This window comes from Rhinatrema bivittatum, chromosome 5 (assembly GCF_901001135.1).
Source record: "Rhinatrema bivittatum chromosome 5, aRhiBiv1.1, whole genome shotgun sequence".
NCBI lineage: Eukaryota > Metazoa > Chordata > Amphibia > Gymnophiona > Rhinatrematidae > Rhinatrema > Rhinatrema bivittatum.
In genome coordinates, this window is record NC_042619.1 from 18,468,564 (window position 1) to 18,493,482 (window position 24,919).

Below are 24,919 nucleotides of genomic sequence, written 5' to 3' on the forward strand. Positions count from 1 at the left end.
CGCGCGTGAGGTTACGTCAGAACGCTGGTGCGGAATTAATTTTATACACGGGGGGGGGGCCCACCCTGAGGCCCCGCCCCCTGTGCTCCATCGTGGAATCCCAAAGCCCGGCTCCTGCTGCTTGGACAGGTGGGGGGCTGGAGGATGCTGCAGAGGCAGCGCTCACGGCACTCCGGGGGGGGGGGGGCCCAGCTATCACGCAGCGGTGATATCTACTTCCCAGGCTCGGGATGCATGGATTCTGGAGAGGGAGGGAGGGAGGGAGGGGGGGGGGAGCATAAAAATATGGAAGACACCCCCCCCCCCCCCACGTAGTTATGAAGGTTCACGGTTCTGTTCTCCCTCCTGCTAGGGGCCGGTTCCCACTGAGCTGGGAGCGCAAGGGGCCGAGAAGAAACTTGCCAGGCCACCCAGGCAAAACACTACAATTAATTTCTATACACATTAGGCTTCCGTAACGAGGGCCACGTTCAGCCACCATCCGGCCGAGCAAGGGAGCTGGATAAACAGATCCGGCCAACGTGGCAGAGAGGTTCAGCGGTGCTTATTACATCAGGCTACGAGCCGGATCATTTTATCTGCTCCACAGCAGGTCTAGCTCATCCGGCTGATTGAGCTGGATAAAGCTGAATATTGGCAATTTATCCAGTTAAAGTAGCTCTGACCCAGATAAGGATTGAGCTGGATAAATAGTTATCAGACTACGTGCTGGCCGCTGACTGCAGCCGAATATTCAAATAGCGCCACTGAGCTAGATCAGCCAAATCTATCTGCCTAAGTGGCACTGAATATCGATCTCAGAATATTTATATTTTAAACAAATTTTCATCCTTCCCACGTGATTAAACCTATTCCCAACTGAGGCCGCAAAATCTTATTTTAAAAATAAACAACAACTATAATACACTGAAAAATACCAATCCCCAGAAAGGAACATTCTGTCAGGTGCCGATGACATCGTGGTTGAGCTGTGTGGGATTAAAAAAAAAAAAAAGCATTGCAGGAAACGACGGGGATGTCATAAGCTATGGGACAGTCTTCTGCGCATAAGATAGCTCGGCTTTAAATCATAAAATATTTACTACCAGCAAAAGATATGCATTTTTCTATTTTACAAAACGGTTTTAGAACTCAAATTTCTCGGGGATCCCCGCATTTTTTTGCTCTCTCATCATTTCAACCTGCATTCCATGCCGGAAATCATGTCCATCGCCCCCCTGGTGACTCAGCCTTCTTTCATTACTTGGCTGCGATCCCAGGGTCCTGCCGAGGAGATGCTCAACCTGGCACCGGCGGTGAAACAAAAAAAAAAGTCCTTTTCCTCCTCAGAGCACAGATATCCGCTTGCTCTTAATGTACTGGTGGTAGGGGTCGCTCCTTTTCTCCACCTTCTTCGACCTGGTGTAGCCCAGGATCAAGCTGCCCACAGTCACGGCGAAGAGAAACATCACGAAGAGGATGTACAAGTAGGCGTAGTCGTCCTTGCCGGGGGCCACGTCCTCAGGGGACTCCGTCCGATTGACGCTTTGATCTCGCTGGCAGTGCAGGCTGTTCAACGTCCTGTTCAAGGCGCTCAGCATGTACTGGAGATTCTCGTACAGGCCGTCCGCCGCCAGCTTCTCGCTCTGCGTGTCCGCAGGCATCGCAAGAAACGTCGCCAGCAAGGCCGAGGGATGGAAGGCCTTGGATGTCGTCCGCTCGCTGGCTGCTCAACGGGTTCCCGGGGACCTGAGGAAACAGAATAGCAAGAGTTAACTGCAGTTTCTAATATCCGAGCTCCCACTGAGCATTTCCATCCACCGTGCTTCATACTGGAGACAGTGCTGCAAGTTAAGCTGGCAAAATAGGCCCACACATTTCACCAGTTTGCAAAGCAGACTTAACGCGCACAGGGCCGATTTGAAAAAAAAAGCAAAAAAGCAGACAGAATGTTGGGAATTATTAGGAAGGGAATGGTGAATAAAACGGAAAATGTCATAATGCCTCTGTATCGCTCCATGGTGAGACCGCACCTTGAATACTGTGTGCAATTCTGGTCGCTGCATCTCAAAAAAGATATAATTGCGATGGAGAAGGTACAGAGAAGGGCAACCAAAATGATAAAGGGGATGGAACAGCTCCCCTATGAGGAAAGACTAAAGAGGTTAGGACTTTTCAGCTTGGAGAAGAGACGACTGAGGGGGGATATGATAGAGATGTTTAAAATCATGAGAGGTCTAGAACGGGTAGATGTGAATCGGTTATTTACTCTTTCAGATAACAGAAGGACTAGGGGGCACTGCATGAAGTTAGCAAGTAGCACATTTAAAACTAATCGGAGAAAGTTCTTTTTCACTCAACGCACAATTAAACTCTGGAATGTGTTGCCAGAGGATGTGGTTAGTGCAGTTAGTATAGCGGTGTTTAAAAAATGATTGGATAAGTTCTTGGAGGAGAAGTCCATTAATGGCTATTAATCAATTTTACTTAGGGAATAGCCACTGCTATTACTAGCATCAGTAGCATGGGATCTTCTTAGTGTTTGGGTACTTGCCAGGTTCTTATGGCCTGGATTGGCCACTGTTGGAAACAGGATGCTGGGCTTGATGGACCCTTGGTCTGACCCAGTATGGCATGTTCTTATGTTCTTATCTCGGCAAATCTATCCACACACTATTTCAGCCACTAAAGCGTATGCAGAAATTACCTTTTTAAAATCCAAAAGGTGCAAACCCCTCCCCAAATCCGTCCGCAGGAACACCTCCGCTCAGGCTGGATAAACTTACGTATGAATGAGGCATAGGTGTATGAGTTTACCTGCATATTGGGCTAAATTGACCTAGCCCGGGTTTGAACCTTGCACGTACAAAGTAGGGATGCGCAGCGTTGTTTTTTTTTAAATTTCATTTCAATTAGCGTGCACTAAAACTTAACGAAACAAAAAACAAGAAAATGAACATTTTTTGGCTGCACATCCCTGGTACGTAGGGTTGCCAGTGCGTTATGAATTTATTTGATTTATATTTTGCTTTTTCAATTACATTCAGGCACTGTAGGTACCAGGCCACCTGGAAAGAGTGAGTGAATCCTGGTTTTATCCCACTGCATCCCTGGACCGGTAGTCCCCCTTTCCTTAGAAAATCCTCGAACTCCAGTCTGTAGATCCAGCTGGGGTCAACGAGGCATTTGGTAACCTTGCCCCTATGCAGATGATTTAAACTATTCCGTTTAGCGAATTAACCGCAGTTCCATCAAGACCTCAAAGCATTTTACAAGGACTAATAAACAGGATAATACAACAGCAGTAAAACAACTAGATAATAAAACAATTAAAAACAACTTTATCTAGAATACATTAAAAAATATAATATAATTAAATGAGAAACTGATCAGTAAACACATTGACCAGAATAAAAGGCATCACAGTAGAAGAAGCAGAGTTGTTATCCCCTTGCTATAATCCAGTGGGTACAGTAACCTCTACATAAAGAAATCCCTTTCAGAAGACATTTCTGTACGTCCCCCGTTCTGAGATTCCCAAATGACCGTTGCACATTGGAAAGAAACAGTGCCGTCTCCATCATAGGTGAGCCCTCTCACCATATAGTGAAACTGGCATCAACCAGATACTAAATTTAGCCCTCTCTTTCATTCCTGTGGCTCGTCCCCACAGTTCGGCAGCACCTTGAAGTCCTCATCCAGCCAGTAACACGGAAATGTACGGTCATGACACGGGTACTGCAACCATACGCGCCAGTCAACACCCAATTGACCTATCAGGCCAGTCAGAGGATCACGGTCAACCTGAACGTTATCGAAACAACTGCCGGCGGCGTGCCGATCCATGGCTGGCTGCTAGATTTACTGCAGGTTGCCCAGGTGGTCTCCTACTGATCCCCGACTGCAGGGAAAAACACACAGGGGCAATTCCTGGCTTGCTGTTCCCCCGGGGCAGTGCTGGTTTTAGAAGCCTTTCCAGTTTTCCCTTGTCCCTGTTTTGGGCAATTCCCCCGACGTGCTACTAAACATTTCTCTAGGGGCTGCATGCTCCCGGATTCCCCGTGTCTGATCCAACGTCAGGCACAAACCGTTCACGACGGGAGAGCACAGAGCGGCAGTCTCGCTGCTCGGGAGCAGACGGCGCCAAAAGGCAGCAACCAAAAGTGAACGCCCAGAGAAAAGCTCCTGGCACAGCACGGGCAGCAGGGCAAAAGCTCGAGATAAAATTTTCTTTTATATAGCAAACGTGAAAAAACAAACTGAATAGCAACTTAACTGGAAAGCATTTCAACCTAACCAGTACGTTTTCAAGGGATTGCTACTGGCAAACTACAAACCCTACGCAGATCAATGTATAACTCTAGAGGCCAATGTTCAGCCGGGTGGAGAGTGGGTGGGTTAGCCGGATAAACTTATACCGGATAGTCAGCAGTGTGGATGTGCCACTGAATGGGCTCAACTATCGGAAAGTTAATTAGGATTGCTTTCAGGCGCTCCTAAATATCGGGCCAACTTAATTCCGAGGTGTTCAGTAAATTTGAAATGCTGGCGTTTGTCTAGCTAAGTCCCAAACTTAGTCGGGTGAAAGCCCTGAATATTGACCCCCACAGGGTCTTAGAAGGGCAAAACGGACCAAAAATATAAATACACAGAAACCTAGGGCTGGCCTGTTTTTGAGTTAGCAACAGGGCCGTGCACTGCTGTGCGGAAATCCTGAGTTAAATCCCCAGACCCAGCTTACCTGCTCCTTGGGTCAGCCAGGGCTGGGAACCCTACAGAGGCAGCGTTCACAGCTCCCTGACGTGGGGGGGGGGGGAGGGAGCCTGGGCCATTGCTTAATGGTGGCATCCACCGGCTGGAGCTAGGGGTGGAGAGACATACCCGGGGCATCGCAATCTGCGGCCGTGGGCCACCGTCGCAATGGCTGGGCTAGAGAAGCATACAAAAATAGGGGACACACCCCCTCTCCCCCCCCCCGGGAGCTGCGAGTGAAGGCGGCCACCGCTACTACCGCTCGCCATCGCTATAGCGCTACTGGACGTATTCAGCGCCGCGCAGATACAATGGAGGGAGAGCCTGACGCTTCCTTTGCCCAGCGGAAGCCAGGTCCAACTGAGCCGGGAGCCCAAAGGAGGCGGAAACTGCCAGGCCAAAAATACAATTCAAAAATAATAAATGCAAACACAATAAATGAAACTCAAGAGCAAGCGAGAGGCTCAATAATTCATCATCGATGTTCTATCAGGGACCTTCCACCTCCCATTCGAGATCCGGTCCTTCCAGCTCACCGTTAGAATTCGTTTATAATCCCCACGCTCCCATTGCCTGAATGTTGCTCGTGATCTCTTTACGTCCGTGTTTCACTTCCATATCCTACCACCGGGAAGACGTCTGCACGCAGCCGGCTTAAACCTAAGCTCCTCCGGTAACACATCCAGAGCAAAAATTACGGGGACTGCATCATATTAGATCACCCCAACCAAGCAACCAAAATAAATCAGCAACTAATTATGCAAGCCTATACTAGATAACTGTACTCTTTACTCAAGAGGCCTTGCAAAACACGCACCTGTGAAAAAGAGAGGGCACCAGAAAGCTGAGACGTGGATCACGTGCCCTGAACCCATTTATCGGCCAGTTAAAAATATGTATATAGGAACTGGCTAGGTCTGACCTTGTGGCACGTGATGTGTCGAGATGGTCAGTAAGAGGCCTGGGGAATCTGCCAAGTCAGGTTTCCCCAATCACCCCACAATCACCGCAGCTCTTCTGTGAGAGACGGAGCTGGACCTCGGCTGAGGTCAGACCACGCTCTGCCATACTGTGCAAGGGGAGATCCTAGGATTCAGTCCACACCTGACCAGGGTGGGAAAGGTTCACTGATCCTGGGTGAACCTTTGGTCTGTGGTCTGGGCCTGCTGCTCACAGACCTGTGGTCTGTGCTCACAGACCTGCTGCTCACAGGCCTGTGGTCTGGGCCTGCTGCTCACAGACCACAGGCAACCGTCTGACCACATCGGATTGGGTGAAACTAGCTGTCCCGGGTCAGCGCCTCCGTCGTGACGCCCCCATCGGCGGCAGGATTCCCAGGCCACTCTCCGTGCCAACGGCCGACTTCGGTGTCCTTTGTACAGACAAGAAGGTCGGATATTATCTTTAGCCCCGAAGATGTACCAGGAAACTAAAAAAATGTGACTTATAGAAAGAGAGTGAGACACATCCAAGGAACACAAACAGGATATGAGATTCCAAAAATAAAATCTTCATCCCCCTCCGCACACAAACAATTAGTATATGACCTTCAACCTTCCTATGTGCTGCAGGATCTCTCTGCTCCAACGTGGGCCTCCACTGTGCTTTCAAAAGAACTCCAGAGCTGTGACCCATTGCAAGAAGCCAGTCCTGGTCACCGAATTTACATCCCGACACGCTGCCCAAACCAGGAGCTCCCCTGGTTTCAGCAGGAGACTTCAGGATTTTATTCAGATTCCTGCTTCTCTGGACACAGGTTGCAGTCAGGCCAAGACCAGTAGGGGGGTCACGCCCTCGCTCACTATGAACTCTCTGTGCTCTGAAGCTGAGGAGAGCATTGCTGGGGGAGGATGAGTGAGGGAGGGGTGAACTGGGGGAGAGGAGGATGAGTGAGGCTGGGGAAAGTGCTGGGGGAGAGGATGATGTGTGAGGCTGGGGATGGGGGTCACTGGGGTTGGATGAGGCAGAGCTGGCGCGTCCTATTAGGCGAACTAGGCGGTTGACCCGGGCGCCGACCACTAGAGGGTGCCAAAAAGCAGCCATGTGGGGACCGCGAGCGGAGTCTATCCTGATCGCGGCAAAGAGGAGTAGAGATTCGATGGGCCGCAAGCAGTGCGCCCCAGAAAAGCACACACTCGGTGGGCACGAATGAGGTAGGAATCAGGGCCGAGTCCAAGGGGGACACAAGGCAGAAGGTTCACCCAGGGAGCCTAATAATCTTGCACCGACTCTGGGATGAGGGAGGGAATTTTGCCAAGAAGTGGAAGAGGAAGGTGAGATGGAAAAAAAGGATGAGATACAAGAAAAGGTAAAATTGGAAAGAACCAGAGAAAGGCTTAGAAGACAGATAAGAGGAAAGATTGCAAACCCTAAGATGGATTAAAAAAAAAAAAATAAATCTCAGACAACAAAGGTAGAAAACCAGTTTTTATTTTGGTAGTAGTTGGAATATGCAACCCTCTGCAATATTAAACAATTACATTTTCCTGAAAATGTTTGAAGTGCCTTGCTCTACAACTTGACGCGGTGTTTCCCAACCAGCGTGCCCGTCAGGCGTGCCAGGGAAAAGTCACCACTGCCGGCTGCGCAGATCCAGGCCAGCACCTTGTAGCCGCAGGAGACACCAGCGGTGGTGGCTCTTAACGTGCAGGAGCTCCTTTCTGCGAACACCCGTGCAATCGCGCACCCCTCCTTCTCCTGGTAACAGCACGAGTCCCGAAGTGTGGGAATTAATGGGCACGGACATACTTGGGAACCCTCTGGAATTCTAAAGGCACTGCTGGGTCTCCGGGCCTAATATTTGAAAACCGCAAGTGCTGCTGCAAAACCAGTCCCGGATAAAAATGTTGTCTAGGCCGCACACTGAAAAGCGGGGGAGGAGGAGGAGGAGGGGGTCAGAACATCAAAGACCCCCCTACCTTCCTGACGGAAGAAGAAAAAGGGGGCCCATGTAGGGAAAGAAAAGGGAGGCAACGGGTTGGCCCTCATGGGGCAGCAGGAGGAGGCAATCCCTGGCCCAGAGCTGCAGACATAGGAGGAGATCCAGCGGGCCTGGAAGAGGAGGCTGGTGTCGCTGGTAGGTTGGGGTAAGGAAAGAGGATGAGTGAGCATGTGTGTGAGTGAATGAGAGAGAGAGAGTGTGTATGTGTGTGGGAAAGAAGTGAGGGCGTGAGTGAGCACTGGAGTGACTGGGAGAAAAGTGTGTGCATATACTGTATGGGTGGACATGTAAAGTAAAGAAAGGAAGAGAAAACTGAAACCTGTCTGGTTCTCAAAGGAGGTGGTTGATAAAAATAAAACCCAAAGGAAAAGCGTTTAAGAAATATAGAGGATCCCAAAGGGAGGAACACAAGGAAGAATATCTGGTGGAACTGAGGGAGACGAAGAAAGTAATCAAGACAGCAAAACATGAAGCGGAAGAAAGGATTGCCAAAGAGGTAAAGAGAGGTGACAAAACATTTTTCAGATACATCAGAGAAAGGAGAAAAGTCCAAAGTGGTATAGTGAAACTGAAAGGTGAAAAGGATCAATGTGTGGAGCGAGACGAAGAAAAGGCAGAAATATTAGACAAATACTTCAGTTCGGTGTTCACTAAAGAGGACCCTGGAGAAGGACCGTCGCTAGTTAACAAGAAACTGGAGGGGAGTGGAGTAGATGTAACTCCATTTACAGTAGAGAATGCATGGGAAGAGCTGGGGAAACTGAAAGTGGACAAAGCCATGGGGCCTGATGAGGTTTATCCTAGGATAGAGGGAGCTCAGAGAGGTGCTAACAGGTCTGCTGCATGACTTAGTCAATAGATCCCTAGAAACGGGAGTGGTGCTGAGTGATCAGAGAAGAACGGTGGTGGACCTGCTTCACAAGAGTGGGAGTAGAGAGGGGGCTGGAAACTACAGGCCGGTCAGCCTCACCTCGGTGGTGGGAAAATTAATGGAATCACTGTTGAAAGAGAGAATAGTGAGCTATCTACAGTCGGGAGAATTGCTGGACCAGAGGCAGCATGGATTCACCATTGGAAGATCCTGTCAGACAAATCTGATTGACTTTTTTGATTGGGTGACTAGGGAATTGCTCGAGGCCATCTTCTGTAACCTATCATTAAAATAATCTGTTGTACCTGAAGACTGGAATGTGGCCAATGTTACCCCAATATTTAAAAAGGGCTCCAGGGGTGATCCGGCAAACTATAGACTGGCGAGCCCGACTTCAGTACCGGGAAAAATAATGGAAACTGTTATAAAGAATAAAATCACAAAACATTTAGATAGACATGGTTTAATGGGACACAGCCAGCATGGATTTACCCAAGGGAAGTCTTGCCTCACAAATCTCCTACATTTTATTTTGAAGGAGTTAATAAACATGTGGATAAAGGTGAACCAGTAGATGTAGTGTATTTGGATTTTCAGAAGGCGTTCAACAAAAGGCTTCTAAGAAAACTAAAAAGTCATGGGATAGGAGGTGATGTCTTTTTGTGGATTGCAAACTGGTTAAAAGACAGGAAGCAGAGAGTAGGATTAAATGGTCAATTTTCTCAGTGGAAAAAGGTAAACATTGGAGTTCCTCAGGGATCTGTACTTGGAACGGTGCTTTTTAATATAAGAACATAAGACATTGCCATGCTGGGTCAGACCAAAAGGTCCATCAAGGCCAGCATCCTGTTTCCAACAGAGGCCAAACCAGGCCACAAGAACCTGGCAATTACCTAAAAACTAAGAAGATCCCATGCTACTGATGCAATTAATAGCAGTGGCTATTCCCTAAGTAAACTTGATTAATAGCCGTTAATGGACTTCTCCTCCAAGAACTTATCCAAACCTTTTTTGAACCCAGCTACACTAACTGCACTAACCACATCCTCTGGCAACAAATTCCAGAGCTTTTTTGTGCATTGAGTGAAAAAGAATTTTCTCAGATTAGTCTTAAATGTGCTACTTGCTAACTTCATGGAGTGCCCCCTAGTCCTTCTATTATTTGAAAGTGTAAATAACCGATTCACATCTACTCATTCAAGACCTCTCATGATCTTAAAGACCTCTATCATATCCCCCCTCAGCCGTCTCTTCTCCAAGCTGAACAGCCCTAACCTCTTCAGCCTTTCCTCATAGGGGAGCTATTCCATCCCCTTTATCATTTTGGTTGCCCTTCTCTGTACCTTCTCCATCGCAACTGTATCTTTTTTGAGATGTGGCGACCAGAATTGTACACAGTATTCAAGGTGCAGTCTCACCATGGAGCGATACAGAGGCATTATGACATTTTCCGTTCTATTAATCATTCCCTTCCTAATAATTCCTAACATTCTGTTTGCTTTTTTGACTGCTGCAGCACACTGAGCCGACGATTTTAAAATATTATCCACTATGATGCCTAGATCTTTTTCTTGGGTGGTAGCTCCTAACATGGAACCTAACATCGTGTAACTACAGCAAGGGTTATTTATTATATTTATAAATGATCTGGAAAGGGGTACAACAAGTAAGGTGATCAAATTTGAGGATGACACAGAGTAGTTAAATCACAAGCGGATTGTGATAAATTGCAGGAGGACCTTGCGAGACTGGAAAATTGGGCTTCCAAATGGCAGATGAAATTGAATGTGGACAAGGGCAAGGTGATGATTACAGGTAAAAATAACCCTTGCGGTAGTTACACAATGTTAGGTTCCATCTTAGGAGTTACCACCAGGGGCCGATTCCCGCTGACAACCGGCCCGGGGATTCACCGCCTAGGCCGGCCCAGGAGATACCACGTGGTCTGCCGAGCGCGGCTCTGTCACAGCCGCGCTCGGCAGATCACGTGACTAGAGCGACCGGCCCACCGGGGGATGCCCGATTCCCCCGAGAGGGCAATCCGCCCCCGATTACCACCCAGGAAAGAGATCTAGGCATCATAGTGGATAATACTTTAAAATCGTCGGCTCAGTGTGCTGCAGCAGTCAAAAAAGCAAACAGAATGTTGTGAATTATTAGGAAGGGAATGGTGAATAAAATGGAAAATGTCACGATGCCTCTCTGTGTGCAATTCTGGTCACCTGGATGTGACCGACTCTGAATGTTGGGAGCAGCAGCAGTGAAGGAGCTCCGGCAGCCAGATGCAGCAGTCAAGGTAAGAAACTGAGCCGGCGGCCCCAACCACACCAACTTCTCTTTTCTCCCGAGGGAGCTGGGCCCATATTCATTTCCAGACATGGAAGAGAAACTGGTGGGGGCTTTCAGCGCTTCCCTGGCTCTTCTTATGGCCGTGCGGGTCCCCTTCGTGTCTGTCCGGCCTGTTTCCTTGGCGGCCGGTTCGCCTCCGGCTTCAAATGGTCGGCGAGACATTCCGGACCCCCTGCGAGCCCCGGCTAATCTCGGGGGAGGGGGACGCGGGCAGAAATCGCACGTTCCCAGGTGCGTGTGTCCGCGGGTCCCCGGAATCGGCGCGGAAGGTATCAAAACACCTCCCCCTCCTGGAAGTGGCTCGCCTGGCAGCTCTGTGAACCGGTAAGAGGGGGCAGGAAGAGAGCCCGGGCTCTTGCGATGCGCAGAGCGGACAGGCCCACGCCGGTCCATGGAGGTTTACACCTGCCCTTACAGGGACTCCCCGGGGTCCCCTTCTCTGCTTGTAAGAGTATTAGAAGATCTTAGGGGCAGGGCCTTGCAGCCGGCATTGTTTAACCACGCTCTGTAAATAACCTGCATTACTGGTAACGAATAAAAGACCCGGGCTGACGGGAGGCGGCGCGCACACCTTGATTTCACCCATCTCCTTTAGCAACCAATACGTAACCCGAGCATTGTGCAGAGACCTTTTAGCTGGCCCAGGGTGGAGCTCCCTCCCTCCCAGGACATTGCCATGGGAAGGGTCAATCCTCCCATTTGGTACAGGCAGCAGCAGGTCTTGGGTTGGCCACCCCCCCAACCACAAGTCAATATTGACCCTGCTCCTGGAACGCTGTACTTCCTTCTGCCATGTAAGCGCTCTGGGGTCAAGATGTACGGAGCACTCAATAAAGTTTCGTACTGCACAAGTCTGGGGCTTGCTTTCGTGTTTTCTTCTTTCCCTTCTGTTTTTGTGTCAAATGTCTGTGCTGCTACGACAGACTAAGAAGGCTCACGGTGCTGTGCCCCAACTGACGTGCAAGGTGCCTCCAGTCCAAGGCCGTTTCTCGCCCAGCTGGTCCATTTCTGGCCTCCCGTGAGCTATCTGACCTCATTATCTCTCTGAGGCACTGGATTAAACGGCTGCTCAGTGCATCCAAAGCCCCTCTTTCCTTTCAATTGCTGCTCAGATCTTGGCTCTGCTTCCAAGAGCTTCCTTTCAGTTTGTGTATCACTTAGTCTCCCAGCAGCAACTCCTGCAATGTGACATCTTCCAGCTGGCAAGCTGCTGGTTTGCAAAAAATGCCTTAAGCGATGCCAAAAAAAAAAAAAAAAAGCCATGGGAAAAAATATAGTAATCATTAAAATGGAACACAAAAATGGCAAATGCCATCCAGCTGTGCTGCAAAAATCTTCAAAGGGGTATTGTTCAAATCATCACATTATAAAATGATATCAAAACTCAGAACTAAATAGCAACAGTGCCAGGATGAAAACATCCCATGAAATAACCCCCAGACATTATCTAGTTTTTCCTGTGCAAATGTTTCTTTCTGCATTGTTTCTGTTTGGATTCATTAAATTAGATGGTGTATCTACATTTTTCTTTGAACTTTCAAAACCTTTGCAGGTAGATGTCACTGGAAGAAGTCAGACAAGGCAGGCAACGGTGCCTAAGAACAGTGCATAGCCCCCCTTCACTACCTGACGCTGGTCTGAACGTCTCTGTGCTTCCCATTAGCCTCACCTCCAGCTCAGTTCGTCCTTTCCTCGTAGTCTCCCTTCCACCTGTGGTCCCATCTCCAGGCTGTCAGGGGTTATATGCCCTGGTCACTGTGTTGTGCCTGGAGAGCACAGGCTCAATTTACCACATGCTGAAGGGGCATATGCTCCATCCACCCTTGTTCACTGGTTTTGTGCGACAGATCTGAGGGCCAACATGCACACACAAGATATGCCCTGTCTCTCATACATGCACACACACAAAATTATGACCTCTCTCATACACAGCCACGGCCTCTCACTCATGCAGGCACACACAGACGTGCCCTCTCTATGGAACACAGTCAGCATGGCTTTACCCAGGGCAAGTCTTCCCTCACAAATCTGCTTCACTTTTTTGAAGGAGTTAATAAACATGGAGTTAATAAAACTCGAGATAAAGAAATAAAGGTGGATAAAGGTGAACCGGTAGATGTGTAGTATACTTGGATTTTCAGAAGGCGTTTGACAAAGTCCCTCATGAGAGGCTTCTAGGAGAGAGAGCAGTTGATTATCTCAGCCAAGGGGTTTGGCAATTGTGCTTGCAATGGGTAAGAGAGCTTTACTGGGGATAGTGTCAGCCGGGTGTGACAAGGGGTGTAATCTCTATAGTATGGTGTCAATTTCTGAGGCCATGGTGGTGTCGAGGGCTTCAAGTGTGGCGTTTGTGTATTTAGAGGCGGAAGGCATGGAGGGAGAGGGTGCTGAGAATCGAAGGAGGTTTGCGATTTTTTTTTCTTTGGAGAAGTCGGCGATCAGTTCGCATTTCGCTTTTGTGTCCTCTTCAGAGATCTGGGGGGGGGGGGGGGGGGGGGCTGTGATGGTTTGGTGAGTTCGGCTACGTATGTGAAGAGGGCTTTGAGGTAGTTGTGGATTTTGGTAGCGTAATAGTCTCGTTTGGTCTTAAGTATGGAGGTTCTATAGTGGTGTAAGGTGGTTTTGTAGTCGGTTTGCGTAGCGTGGGAGGGTTCTTTGCGCCACTTTCTCTCTTTTTGTCTGAGGTCATGTTTCAGTTTCCTTAGTTCAGGTGTATACCAAGGTTTTTTTTGCATGGGATGAGTGATTCATTTTTTTGGTTGTCAGGGGGCATAGGTTGTTGGCAATGGAGTTTGTAAGGTTGTTCCAGGAGGTGAGTGCTGTGTCGGGGTTCGTAAGGTCGAGGTTATGGAGGGAGTCAGAGAGGGCGGCGATTAGGTCTTCGTTGTTGCAGGGTTTTCTGAGTTGTATGGTGTTATTGAGTTTGAGGGGGGGGGGGTGACGGGGTGTGCTTCACAGTTAGGTGAGCCTTTATGAGAGAGTGGTCAGACCATGGGACAGGGGTGCAGGATGGGGTGTTGGGGGAGTGTATAAAGTCGTTTACAAATATTAGATCAAGGGTGTGACCGCCTTTGTGGGTAGGGGAATTAATGAGTTGCTGGCCAGAACTGTTACATGGGGAAAACCTATATAGCTCCCAAGCTGGGCAAACCGATGCTTGTGGGACGTTCATGAGGAACAATCCTTTTGCAATCAATCAGCCCTGGAGGAAGTACGTGAACCACAGGCACAGAAACGCGAGTACTGTGGGAGGCCCCTTCAGGAGTGAAAAGCAACCAAGTCAATAGCACCGGGTGCTAGCTCAGCTTATCCCAAGAAAGTGACCTGAAAGCGATGCTGGTTACACACAAACAGCATAAAGCTAGCACAGCTGGATTATGAGAAGAAGAAGAAGAAAAAAAAAAGTCCAAAGCGGCTACTGGAAGCCAAGAAGTGAAAGTGGAAATAAGTACGGCTCCGAAGAAGGAGATCTCACCTAAAATCTGGTGCGTGACAGAGCGACTGCTCTGTCCAGAACCTGAAACCCGTTAAACCTCAATTCATTTCTCCTGTAAATGAAGTCAGATCAGATGAGACAGAATTTGTTTATTATCCACCTCTGGAGAGGATTTCTGCCTTTGCGGTGAGTTTACTCCATGCACGGTCCCATCAGACCTCAGAAGTTACCCAACCGTTAAGAAGACTCTGGTATTGCTGCCCCCACCCCCCTGAGCTGCAGGTCAGACAGACAGACAGATGAGAACCCTCAACCCTTCTGAGAGAGGCTCCCAGAGACCTCCCGCTCAGCCCAGCGTTGAAAAGCGAGCAGAGCGCGAGGCCCTTCCTCGGCCTACCAGCACCACTCGTGGCTGGTTAACCACAGGATCTCCCCCTGTGAGCTCTATTCACGAGGCCCAGAATGCATGTTCTTCCCCGTCAGACACATGCACTCAACTTTCTCTCCCCCCCCCCCGCCGGACAGTCACATCTCTCCTCAGACTGAACGGACGGACAGGATTACATCGTTCCGTGCTATGGAACCGGGCGGGCCTGGATTTAGACACAGGCTGCCGAACGGTGATACTCGGGCGGAAGGAAGAGTTTTTAGGAGCACGCCCCCGCACCACTTCAGAGAGCCACCACCGTGGCACTCTGGCCCAGCACCCTCGCCCCAGCTTTCCCTCTCCCCCCCCCCCCACCACCACTCCTGAAGCTCTGAGCGGAGGTCGCTGCCTTCACCCTCTGATCCTGGCCATGGAGGCCGAAATCCTAAATCTGGCCCTGAAAATGGGGCTACAGTTAGGCAGAGAGCCAGATCCCGCCTTGGGAAAAAAAAACAAAAAACGTCACTGCTGGGGCCCAGCAGCCGGTGCCCAGATTCCCCCCTCCCTCCCACCACCAAATCCAGAAAGCACACACTCAGTGCATGGGGGGAGGGGCGGGCAGCTGCTTCCATTTTAGCAGGGCTCCCAGATCCAGATGTTGTGAGTGACAAGCCACCGCCGTCAGTCTTAGAGAAAAAGGAAAAAAAACAGCGGAATCGCATGAACAGGGTTTTAGATGCCGCCTGCGAGGCTGAGCTCTGCTGCACGGCAGGCGGACTTTCCCGAGGGAGCGCAGACCTTCAGAAGTACTCGCACAGCACAGCACATGCCAGGCAGACCCGGCAGAGCACGGAGAGGCGGAAGAGAGAGAGGGAGTGTGCAGTCCGCTCAGGGCAGACACATATGGCACGGAGGCTAAAGAAATAGACTCTGAATTCAAACGGCGAGGCCACGATGGGGGATAAACCTTATCCAGGGGATTACTTGAAGAAGGCTTCCCAAGAGTCTGTATACAGTAAGAAAAGCAGCCGCTGGGATGGGCTGCAAGGCTGACCCTTTATTTGCACAATAATAATATTAAATATTTAAATATTAAATATTAAAATATAATATTTAATATTAAATATTAAATAATAAGATGGCTTTACCGAATAACGGTATATAAAAAACTCTTCAAATAAATAAATAAAGCCCTCAGCCCCTAACTCACAGACCGAGTCACCCATAAGGAGACCCCTGGAGCCAACAGCAAGGAAGCACCGGAAATTGCACCACTGAACCAGCAGCAAACGTAAAACTGAGCGAGTTAATTGGGCAAGCCCTGTGTTCCTGAAAACCGTGTGTTAGTTCCGCTCGATCACGCCGCGATCGTCACGTGAACCAACGAACCCCCTCCTTCTGCAGCAGTGGCTGGTAGGATCCTTCCCGGAGCCAAGCTCTGTGCGGGTACCACCTCTGCCCCTGCGCCAGCCTTTCAGCACCGCATCAAAAGGATGCAGACAGTGGTTACCCACTGGTCAGCGTGCGGGGAAATAGCTTTGCCCGTTAGTCCCGCCACGGGCGACCGGGCGGTTTGATCAGACCCGCCGCTTGCCTAGCTCTGCCCGCAGCAGGGGGAGGGGAGAATATCGCAGGCTTTCACACTGCATCCCCATCGTGAAGCGAAGGCAGGTCACGTCTCTCCGGCCCCTCTCCATCTGCAGAGCAAGGGGGGGGGCCGCAAGTCACCACGCAACTCCTCCAGCCTCTCCGGATTCTGCGCCCCCTCCTCCAAGACTGGAAGGCCGGCCGCCATGGAGCACACACGCGATTCCCCCCCCCACCCCCCCGAGGCGCTCTTCCCACGGAGCACGGCTTGCCAAAATCGCTTTGTGAGCGCGAGAGACGCGAGTAGGCTGGGACCGGATGTGTGAGCAAGAGTGAGACTGTACGTGTGTGTGTGTGTGTGTGTGTGTGTGTGAGTGAGAGGGAGAGTCTGGATTTCTTTCTGTGTGTAACGGCCCACTAGGCCCCGCCACCAGTGTGGAAGTTCCCAGCGATGGGAGTCACCCGTTGAGCTTCTCCTGCCTGGAGTACTGACGTGGAGGTTCACGGAGCGGATTCTGCAGCAGTCATCCTAGGAAGGAAAACCATCCCATGGCAAGGAGCAGAGGCACCTGGAGCAGCACAAGTGTAAATAGTTATCTGGCTAAAATGGCGGACGCTCAGCACAGCTGAATATTCCAACGCCGCCACTCAGCTGGACAAGTCCGAACTTATCCGGTTAAGTGACCCTGAATATCAACCTCCTAGTGTTTGGGACCAGACTTCTAGAGGAACTTGCTCCGGAGGGTTGAGCATCGGCATTTCATGTCTGGATTTCGTATCTTTGTGCTTGCCGAAACCTGCTTATTATTGTAAGAAAATCTCCTTCTGGTCTGAAACGCCATCATTTGTGCGGACAGCGACCTCGTTCCACGGGACCCAGAATCTTTTTTCCCCCCACCCTGGTTGAGCAATCTGGTGCTCCCCAGGGCTGGGAAGGTGACCCCCTCCCCTGCAAAGGGCGTGTGTGTGTGTGTGAGATGAGGGGGGGGGGGGGGGGAGGTTACACAGGGAACTGCAATAATCTTAATTCAAGGCTTGCCAGATCACTTTGAGAACCGAAGACCGCAGCAAAGGTTTTAATAAGTGCTCTGAGTGCAGTTCCAGAGCCGCGTCTCTGGCTCCTGCAGTTCCCTGCCCCTCCAAACTGAAGTTTGGCCTCCATCAGAACCTCCAGATTTCTCAACCTCAGGCTTCCATAGCAACAAAACATCTTGCCCCAAATGTCAACTTGAATCCACAGCTCCTCTATTACTTTCCCACAAGGACTTGGACTCTTTTTCAGGGCTCAGGCTTGGCTTGTTTGCCTTTTCAGCCAGAACCTGCAATCATGCCTTCAGCCTCCTTCCAGCGTTAACAACAACAACAACCAACCGCCACCAACCGCCACACGCAATTTCGCCCAATGGTTAAACGCTGATGAACGCCCGAGGCGGGGCCGAGCCCCGCGGCAGGCCTTAGCACAGCTGGCCAGGGTCTTGAAGAGTTCTCGGCGACAGCCACCCTAGCCTTCAAAAACCAAGCAAACCATTTTAAAAACGGTCCCTCCTAACCCCATTTCTGCCGAGGGACACGGGGTATTCAGTGCTGAGGACATGTACCCGGCGCCTTGTCTAGAGAGGTCTCAGTGCTGTGTCCTGGGGGGGGGGGGGGAAGCCGTGCTCACTTGAAAAGTCCCGGAGTTAGCAGCAGGCCTCTGGCCCCACCCCCCTCAGTTTGCCTAACGATGGAATATTCCAGCACAGGCCTACGATCTTCTGGCTTCCTGGCAATGCCAACTGGCTCCACTTTTTTTTTTTTTTTTCAGGGCAGCTTGAGTCGGTCCTGGGTTCTGCCCCGCCGCATGCAGGAACTTGTGGATCTGATTTCCCATGGAAAAGCAGACCAGAGGTCCGTGCGTGCGGTGGAGGAAAGCCAGGACCGGATCAACCCGGTCCTGAAAACCTGGGGGCCAGTTGGCAACTCCAGCTATATGACCCCCCCCCCCCCCCCGTGGATAATCGGCACTGCTCGGTGGTCCTGGAGCGCAAGGCGGATGCAGCCGCGGAGGGGGCAACTGCGCCAGAGATGTGCAAGGCCTTGCCAGCTGTTCCCGCTTAGGATTATCCTAAGGCACCGGGCGGTCTTCAAGCCCATCCACCTCCCCCCACGTTCCTCAGACAGCTGTTGCCAGAGGCAGCGGAGGAGGAGCTGGGCCGTTCCACCCGCGAGCAGCAGGAGAGCTTCTCCCCTGTAAACACAAAACGCTGATGACGGAGGAAACTGTAAGCTTTGCCCACCAGAACTGCTTCCCGAGCCCTCCTGCTCAAGGGATTGCTCTCTTTTCACGGAAGACTTTATTGGCAGTTGTGCGCGTTGCCAAGGTAGGACATAATGGGCTTCAAATAAAAGGAACAAAAGAGAGCAAATTATATAAACACAACAGCGATGATAACAGTAAGAAGGGCCAGCTCCAGGTCCTGGCCTCCGTCGTCCCTAAGGGCTTCTGAATCCCGACCCAGCGGCCATCGCTCAGCGAACGCGTGATGGAATTCCTGGCGGGCTCCCGGCGTCTGCGCTGCCTGCAGTCCCAAGCGGACATCTGAATTGTATTTCAAGTCACCTTCTAATTTGGTTACTCCTGATCAGATGGAAGCACTGTTACTCTGAAAAGGCTGGCTAGAGGGGTTTTTATTTTGGCGATTTATTTATTTTCAGGTGTGAGAGAAAGGAGCTGACATTCCAGCTCCAGTCCTCTGCCCTTCCCTTTCCCATGGTCAAGACTTTGGCAACGAAACGTCATTTGCCCGTCCAGGGCCGGCTTTTGGGGGCAGGCGACCCGTGCGGCTGCACAGGGCGCCGCTGCCCCCTCCCAGGCTGGCTGCAGGCAGGAGACTGGGGGTGAAGGGAAAGGCTGGGTGGGAGAAAGGAAGCTTCTGTCTCTGGTGGTAGGCGAAGGGTCACCTTGCAAAGAGGAAGAAGAGGGGAGGTGAGAAACTGAGGAGGGAGAGAGAGAAAAGGATGCTGGAGGGCTGAGAGAGAGAGGGAGGGATCCTGGTGCTAGGCAGAGGGGAGATAAGTGTGTGTATATATGAGAGGGATAGGGGGGAGAGATGGATTTACTGCTGAAGGAGGGCGGGCTATGCCAGAGCTGCTGCCAAGGGGGGAGGCAGCAATTTAAGTTTGTGTACAGGGCGCCGGTTGGCCTAGAGCCGGTCCTGTTGCTGTGAGCCAGTGACACAAACACCAGTAAAGACTCTGCACATAGCCTTCAGCTGCCCTGCCCTGCCCATGCCTGGACTGTTTACGTTATTTAAATGATGAACTAATCTCTATTAAAAATTGTATACAGCTTTACACATTACTGATAAGAAGAACATAAGATCATGCCATATCGAGTCAGACCAAGGGTCCATCAAGCCCAGCATCCTGTTTCCAACAGTGACCAATCCAGGCCATAAGAACCTGGCAAGTACCCAAAAACTAAGTCTATTCCATGTTACCGTTGCTAGTAATAGCAGTGGCTATTTTCTAAGTCAACATAATTAATAGCAGGTAATGGACTTCTCCTCCAAGAATTTATCCAAACCTTTTTTGAACCCAGCTACACTAACTGCACTAACCACATCCTCTGGCAACAAATTCCAGAGCTTTATTGTGCGTTGAGTGAAAAAGAATTTTCTCCGATTAGTCTTAAATGTGCTACTTGCTAACTTCATGGAATGCCCCCTAGTCCTTCTATTATTCAAAAGTGTAAATAACCGAGTCACATCTACTCGTTCAAGACCTCTCATGATCTTAAAGACCTCTATCATATCCCCCCTCAGCCGTCTCTTCTCCAAGCTGAACAGCCCTAACCTCTTCAGTCTTTCCTCGAATAATGTTATGCAGCCATTGTAACCTTCTATACCTCTCTCATGTGGTTAGAGCAACCCTCTATGCCAACTGTTACCCCACTGTTATCGAGCACGTCACACCATGCTCATTTTATTACGCTGTACCAACGGTGCACGTTGTCTGGAAAGGCGTGTCACGGCCCGCCGGTGCCCCGGTGTTGCTGTATGTGCGGCGAGTCACGGCGATAGCGGTTAACGTACAGAGGAAAAGTCACTTGCTGAAGTGGAAAAGATGCACAGGCCAGAGTTCTGGAAGACGTTAGAGGATCTCAGTATTTTCTGAGGGGAGGTATTGGGGGTGGACGTGGGACGCGATTGAAAAATAGAGAAGACGCGGTCAGAGCTTTTAGAGGAACGCCGTCAGATGAGGTCAGTGGTAACCTCACTAGATTTCGACGCGAAATACAATCCAGGTGTTTATTTGGACAGCAGGCAATGCAGAACGCGGCAGTCTCCGGAGCCCACAAGGATTCCCGGCACGCGGCGACGGAACTCGGGCTCTTCGTGCGCTAGACAAGAGCTTTGAAGTCAGTTTTGCGCTGAAAGGTGTGACTTAAGCCTGGATTTATCAAAATGCACTAAATATCGCATGCGATAGAAAAAGGGGCATGTTTTATGGTAACAGGCAGTTTATTGCAATTTGTGCTAATACCTCTGCACTTTGATATAAGTGCCAGAATTGTGGTATTTCCTACATACAACCACTGCGGGGACCATGTTTACTATCAGGGCCACTGAGAGCGAGAGAGAGCCATAATGTCCTCACATTAGATAGATATTTATATCTCTATGGGAGGCCCACCTAGTAACTCGAGGTGAGGTTTAGATATTAGTGTAGGGGTTAGGGGCCACTTTGACATTCAAAGTGAGACGTTCGAACAGAACAGTGCTCTCTTGTGAAGATCTGAAGACCTTCGGAGTGAGAAAACTCACCCAAAGATGAGATTTGTGCAGTGTTCTCTCAACCTAGCTTGACCTTACCCAGGTAGCGAGTCCATCAAGTTCGTACATCTCACTTTGAATGTCAAAGTGGCCCCTAACCCCTACACTAATACCTAAACCTCACCTCAAGTTACTAGGTGGACCTCCCATAGAGATATAAATACCTATCTAGCGTGAGAGCATTATGGCTTCTCTCTCTCTCTCTCAACACCGCAACATGCAATAAAGCCATAGGTTATGGTGATATCAGGTGCTTAACGCATGCGAAAACGCCATAACGCTGTTAAAGCGGTAGAGCAGCCTGCCCACTTTCTGGTTCTTTTCTGCCCTGCTTTTGGTCTTATTCCTAGCTCTCCTTGTTAAGAGATTGGAACCTACACATCCAGAAAGTCGCCAGGGGTAAAACCAGGACACACTCGGCCTATCCTTTGGGACGTGGATCTTAGCAGCCCTAAACACGAGAGGGTTACGTATCCAACAGGAAAGGCACAGGCCTGGGGTGAGTGGGGGCAGAAACAGTAACGGAGACAAAGCCAAGATCTTCTGGGCTGGCTTTCTTTTTTTTTTTTTTTTCACCTGGCGTTTGCCGGTTAGGCCGGGCTGCCAGAGAAGGCCCTTCTGATGTTTCTTTTCTGTCATAGCTGCAGCAACCGTGGAACGTTGCCGGCACCAATGGCCACCACAGCTATCAGGCTGCTTGCCAGTTTTCAGGAAAGAGGAGCATCAGCCTCCCCGGCTCCAAAGGCTATCGGCCTGCCGGGATGTCGCCTTGGGGGTCTTGTGCATTACAGTGGAAATGCAGTTTAACGCAAGAGGATGGGATTCCCGTGCCTGAGGACTGTGCAGCATCACAGCTACCCTGAGACCCCTTACTCGCCCCCACCCTCTTCCTGCAAAACACCTCTAAGATAAACATTGGTTGTCCCAGCATGTACCGCAGCAGTGCATACACTCAGAAAACCCGCCCTGCAATATAATATAAGAAGATAATACAGTCCAGTAATCTGCGACAGAGCACCAGTTCTCGGCTTGTGCATGTCCCGGCACATTCTGGCTATTGCTCTGTGCTTGAAGAATTTGCTAATTTATTCTGGAATGGCCAAGAACAAACATGACGCGTTAACAGCATGTTCCTACTGTACCCCAAGGAAAATCCAGTATCTGTCTACCCGAGTCCAATATATTAGTAAGCTAAAGGAGACCCGATGTGTACCAAAGCGCTTTACAGTGCCAGCCGGCCCTATAAACCTTACAGCAGCTCTGTGGAAGCCAGCGGCAAGGTCTGTGAAAGCAGCCAGGGCACTGGCTGCATGCAGGCACTGGCAGCAAAGAACTATTCATATCGTGTCAGCCTATCAACTCAAGGCAACCATCATCTGCACGTGGGCACGACTGGCTTCCTGAGCCACCTCGCATGGTTCCCCCCTGAGCCTGCCACAAACAAGAAGAGAGCAGGCTGCAGTACAATAATGCCACCCAAACCAGTGCTCATGCCACCACCCACCAGACACGAAATCCAAAGAGCACTGCACGTTCCCCTCACCTCAAATGACTTCTACTCTTCACAAGGGTGAGGCAAGTAGACAAAGGGCTAAAATCCCAGTGCTTTTCACGCCTTCCATTGCTTCTTCGGGGGACGGAATGCAATTTCCTGCCAGGCGGTTTTATTTAAGTACCTTTGCCAGACAGCAGATAACAGATAGAAGCGGAAGCCTGTGACTTTTTGTGGAAGACCGACCTGGCTGGATGAAAACCGAGCAGAGCTGAGTTCAGGAGAGAGCAGCGATGCGTCGCAGGGGGGGCTTCGGCAGGTCTCCAGGACCCTCTTCCTAACTATTATTCTATGAACACAGAGAACGCCTCAGGGAGTGAAGCAGAGCCGACATCAAGAACCCCTGACTAAGGAGATCGGTGCTACATCATGGGGTGAAACGGCTTGCGGCAGAGCCAGAGCACCTTATCCAAAACAGCCAGGAAGCTTGACCCAGCCAGATCACTCATCCTGCCTGCCGGCGCCCTTTCTGGGATACTGTCGTGTGGCTGCCTTGTTAGTCCACTTAGATGCACATTGACTGGCAGTCACTTTCTGATGACCCATCAAGCCCCCTCCACCTTCACGCTAGCACTGGAATGCTTTTTAGGATTCACTCAACATTTTGCTCATTCTGTTCTGACCCGAGAAAGGGAGTGCTAGCTCCTGAAAGCTAATCAAGAAATGTATTAAGTTAGTCCGATAAAAAGGTATCACCTTATAGATTTTTTTTGTTTGTTATCCTTTATCAAGGTCCCTTGGGCACTTCTCTCCCCACTCCCCAGCTGCTTTCTGCCCTATCACCTGTTCTCTGGCCTAACCCACCTCCAGCCTTCGGGGTTCCTTTCCACTTTCGCCTCACACAGCTCTGGCCACATCTGAGTGAGCTGCAGGCGCAGTGATGCCTCCTGCTCCGCGCCAGACCTCGCCCAGCTCCTCTCACTGGGCTCTGTCCGCAGGAGTGACGGCTCTTAGCTCCCTGCTTCCAGACCACAGAGGCGAGCATGACTGGCAGAAGGCAGAGGGAGGCAAGCAGGCCGACAGCATGGAGATATTATGGGGTTGATGTAATAAGAGCCGCGCGGATTTTTCTACGCGTATTTTTTTTTTTTTTAGCCTGCACAGCAAAACCCAGCGGCAGCACAGGATGTAATAACGGCCGTGTACGCTAATTAGGCACGGCCACAAAATCCACACACACCATACATGTGCGACATAATGCGTGCAGTAATGGGTGCTCGTGGCCCTATGCAATGAATTGCGCAGAAACCCGCGCATACATCCATCGGCATGTGAACACCTGCGACTGATTCTCGGGGCGAAAGCCTTTCTTTTTCAAAAAAAATGAATACATTAGTGGTCCGGAAGTCGATGTGAAGGTGGGTAGAGCAGTATCTAACCCCCTTTATGATCGGACTCATCGTCTCCCGACTGCATCCTACTCTGTTTCATGCATTTCTGTCGAAGGGACAAAAAACTCCTATAACCCATGCATTAAAGGAAATGTCAGAGGGCCCCCTTGACCATAACTCAGTTTCCTGTCCCGCTGTCACCACATTGCAAATGACACCACAGCGTTTATGCAGTGACATCACAAAGCTTTCCTGTGACATCAGTTGTCGTTTTTTTTTTTTTACAATTCTGCGCTCATGTGACGGGAACTGCGAGGTGCTGGCACTGTCTGTGCATCGCCGTTAAGATCCTGGCTTGGCGTGGCATTATACCCGTCTTAGGTGACATACAGGGGCACGTGCGCCAAGGGATCACGTCTTCGAAAAACAAATGTCAGCAAAAGATTTGGGAATAGGTCTGTTAAGAGAGACTCATTAGGGTGGGCCCGGTCGCTCAGTGACAGCGCAGTGCACCCGTGCGGGAGACGTGCGATCCCGGGCCAGGGAAGGCAGAGTTCAAAGCCCGGGCTAGGGGAGGAGAGGGGTCTCGGCCATCGCTCCATGGTGGCCCATACAGGTCAGACTCACTGGGTGCCCCTGCTGCCGGCTCGTAGGCTCCCTCTGCCTGCAGCCGGGATACCTTGGCTTCCGTTCCTTGCGTGCCACAGAGCACTGCAGTTTGTGGTCCTGCGATAAGCAGGGTCATTGCAACAGCCGGGCTAAGCTGGGAAGGGAACATAAAAACAGTGGGAAAATAACCTGCCTATTTGCAAATAAAGGCTCGTGGTGATGTAGCCTGCCGGAAGCCTGTTCCCGTTGAGCTGGAAACCCAAAGGGACAGGCGGAAACTCCCTCTCTTTCCCCGAGAAAAAAGGAGAATCATTAAGCTTCCCCTTCTCGT

General features: G+C 50.4%; 1 protein-coding gene across 2 annotated transcripts in view; it reads right to left on the reverse strand.

Annotated features, from left to right (window-relative positions):
• Nucleotides 1-1,059: 1,059 nt before the first annotated feature.
• Nucleotides 1,060-24,919, reverse strand: part of KCNE3 (potassium voltage-gated channel subfamily E regulatory subunit 3) — a 28,485-nt gene continuing 4,625 nt past the window's right edge. The window contains exons 1-2 of one of the 2 annotated variants that reach the window (XM_029602072.1): nucleotides 5,268-5,366; nucleotides 1,060-1,728 (exon numbers count right to left, since the gene is read on the reverse strand). In XM_029602072.1, coding sequence (XP_029457932.1) covers nucleotides 1,326-1,643 — 318 coding nt within the window. In that variant the 5' untranslated portion in view covers nucleotides 1,644-1,728; nucleotides 5,268-5,366 and the 3' untranslated portion in view covers nucleotides 1,060-1,325. Of the gene's footprint in view, nucleotides 1,729-5,267; nucleotides 5,367-24,919 lie in introns of those variants that run through there. The other variant, XM_029602071.1, reaches the window with a different exon arrangement.